Source organism: Loa loa, assembly GCF_000183805.2.
Source record: "Loa loa unplaced genomic scaffold supercont3.131, whole genome shotgun sequence".
NCBI lineage: Eukaryota > Metazoa > Nematoda > Chromadorea > Rhabditida > Onchocercidae > Loa > Loa loa.
The window spans coordinates 6,680-8,205 of NW_018108311.1; the positions used below are offsets into that span (position 1 = coordinate 6,680).

The 1,526-nt window shown below is 25.7% G+C and overlaps 1 protein-coding gene across 1 annotated transcript in view; it reads left to right on the plus strand.

The window, feature by feature from the left end:
- LOAG_17805 (hypothetical protein) overlaps positions 1-1,526 on the plus strand; it is a gene marked incomplete at both ends in the record, with an annotated part of 5,186 nt that overhangs the window by 2,621 nt on the left and 1,039 nt on the right. Inside the window, one exon of the mRNA XM_020450469.1 lies at positions 292-427. Coding sequence (XP_020305843.1) covers positions 292-427 — 136 coding nt within the window. The remainder of the gene's footprint in view (positions 1-291; positions 428-1,526) is intronic.

Below are 1,526 nucleotides of genomic sequence, written 5' to 3' on the forward strand. Positions count from 1 at the left end.
ATTAGCTTCATCTTTATTAAAATTAAAAAAAAAGGTCAATAATAGCTTATTAATTACTGTGTTGTCTATAAGAAGAAAAGAAATTTATAAAATGCGAACATTTAAAATTGGTGATAATTTGAAGCAAAAAAACAAAAGAAAACAAACTAAAACATATATTGAATAATTTCCTTTTTTTTGTTTTGAATTTAGAAATTAACCACAAAATATTTTACAAAATAAATTGGCGATTTGTTAAAATTTTACAAAATTAAAATTTGAAATTAATTGTTTTTTTTTTTTACTTTTCAGGTATGGTTTCAAAATCGGCGTAGTAAAGAGAGGAGGATGAAGCAGCTACGGTTTGGTGGTTATAGGCCAATACGACGTAGAAAACCATCAACAAGGGATGAATTATGTATTCCGCAGGGTGACATATATTCTCATGGTATATTGTCAAATTTCTCAAAAAAAAACTATTTAAATTCGAAATTTGTTAAAATTTAAACATTCACTGAAGATTTTAATTTCAACTTAATTGTGTTAATTGGACTGAATTGAATTTAAACTTGAATTAGTAATTTAAATCCCTATTATGTAACTCAATTGAATTTTGATTGTACAAATTAATTGAATTCAAATTTGGATTTGAATTTGAATCTCTGTAGTACAATTCAATCGGACTTTAATTTGAATTTGAGTTTGAATCTTGACTACACATTTCAGTTGAATTTAAACTTGGATTTGAATTCAAATCCGATTTATGCAACTTATTTAAATTTAAATCTTGGTAGCGCAACTTGATTTTGGATTTGAATTTAAATCCTAATTGTGCAACTCAAGTGAATTCAAATTTAAATTTAAATCTTGATGTAATTTATTTTAAAAGCAAAATGAAAAAAAATGCTTTATATGGTGACATTGATTGTGACGGATTATGCTTCTCGATAATTCGTATCCAGCTTATCCGTTTCTGCAATGATAACCTGACTTTTCTTTTTTTTCCTGAATAGAGGGAAAGATAACGATAAACATAGATAAAGCATATGTCTGGAATAAGCAGGTGAAACATAGGTGAGAAGTTGAATCTCTAAGGCTTAGCAGATTGAGGATAAAAGTCAATAGCCATAAATATGATTTGAGGCCCATGTATGGGTAATAAAAGTACCAATTCTAAAAGAGGTATAAAAGAGCTAAAGAGGTAAAGAGAGAGAGAGAGAGAGATGGAAGAAAAGAGAAATTAGAAGTAATTATACATTGCGCCATAAATGGGAAAAATAGACAGGTGAAGTTTAGGATTAGCAATCATTGAATAATGATGACCAATGATTAAGTGCGATTATGATGTGAAAAGAAAACTGAAAGATCGTATAACTTAAAAACATTAATTTGTATTTGTTGTAAAATTTTTATTATCATATATAAAAATATTAATTTGAATGTTAATTTAACAAAAGTTTTCAATATTTTTACTTAACATTTAATCATAATTTATAAATTATAATTATTTAAAACATGATTATGTATTTTTTTTTTTTATTTTAAGA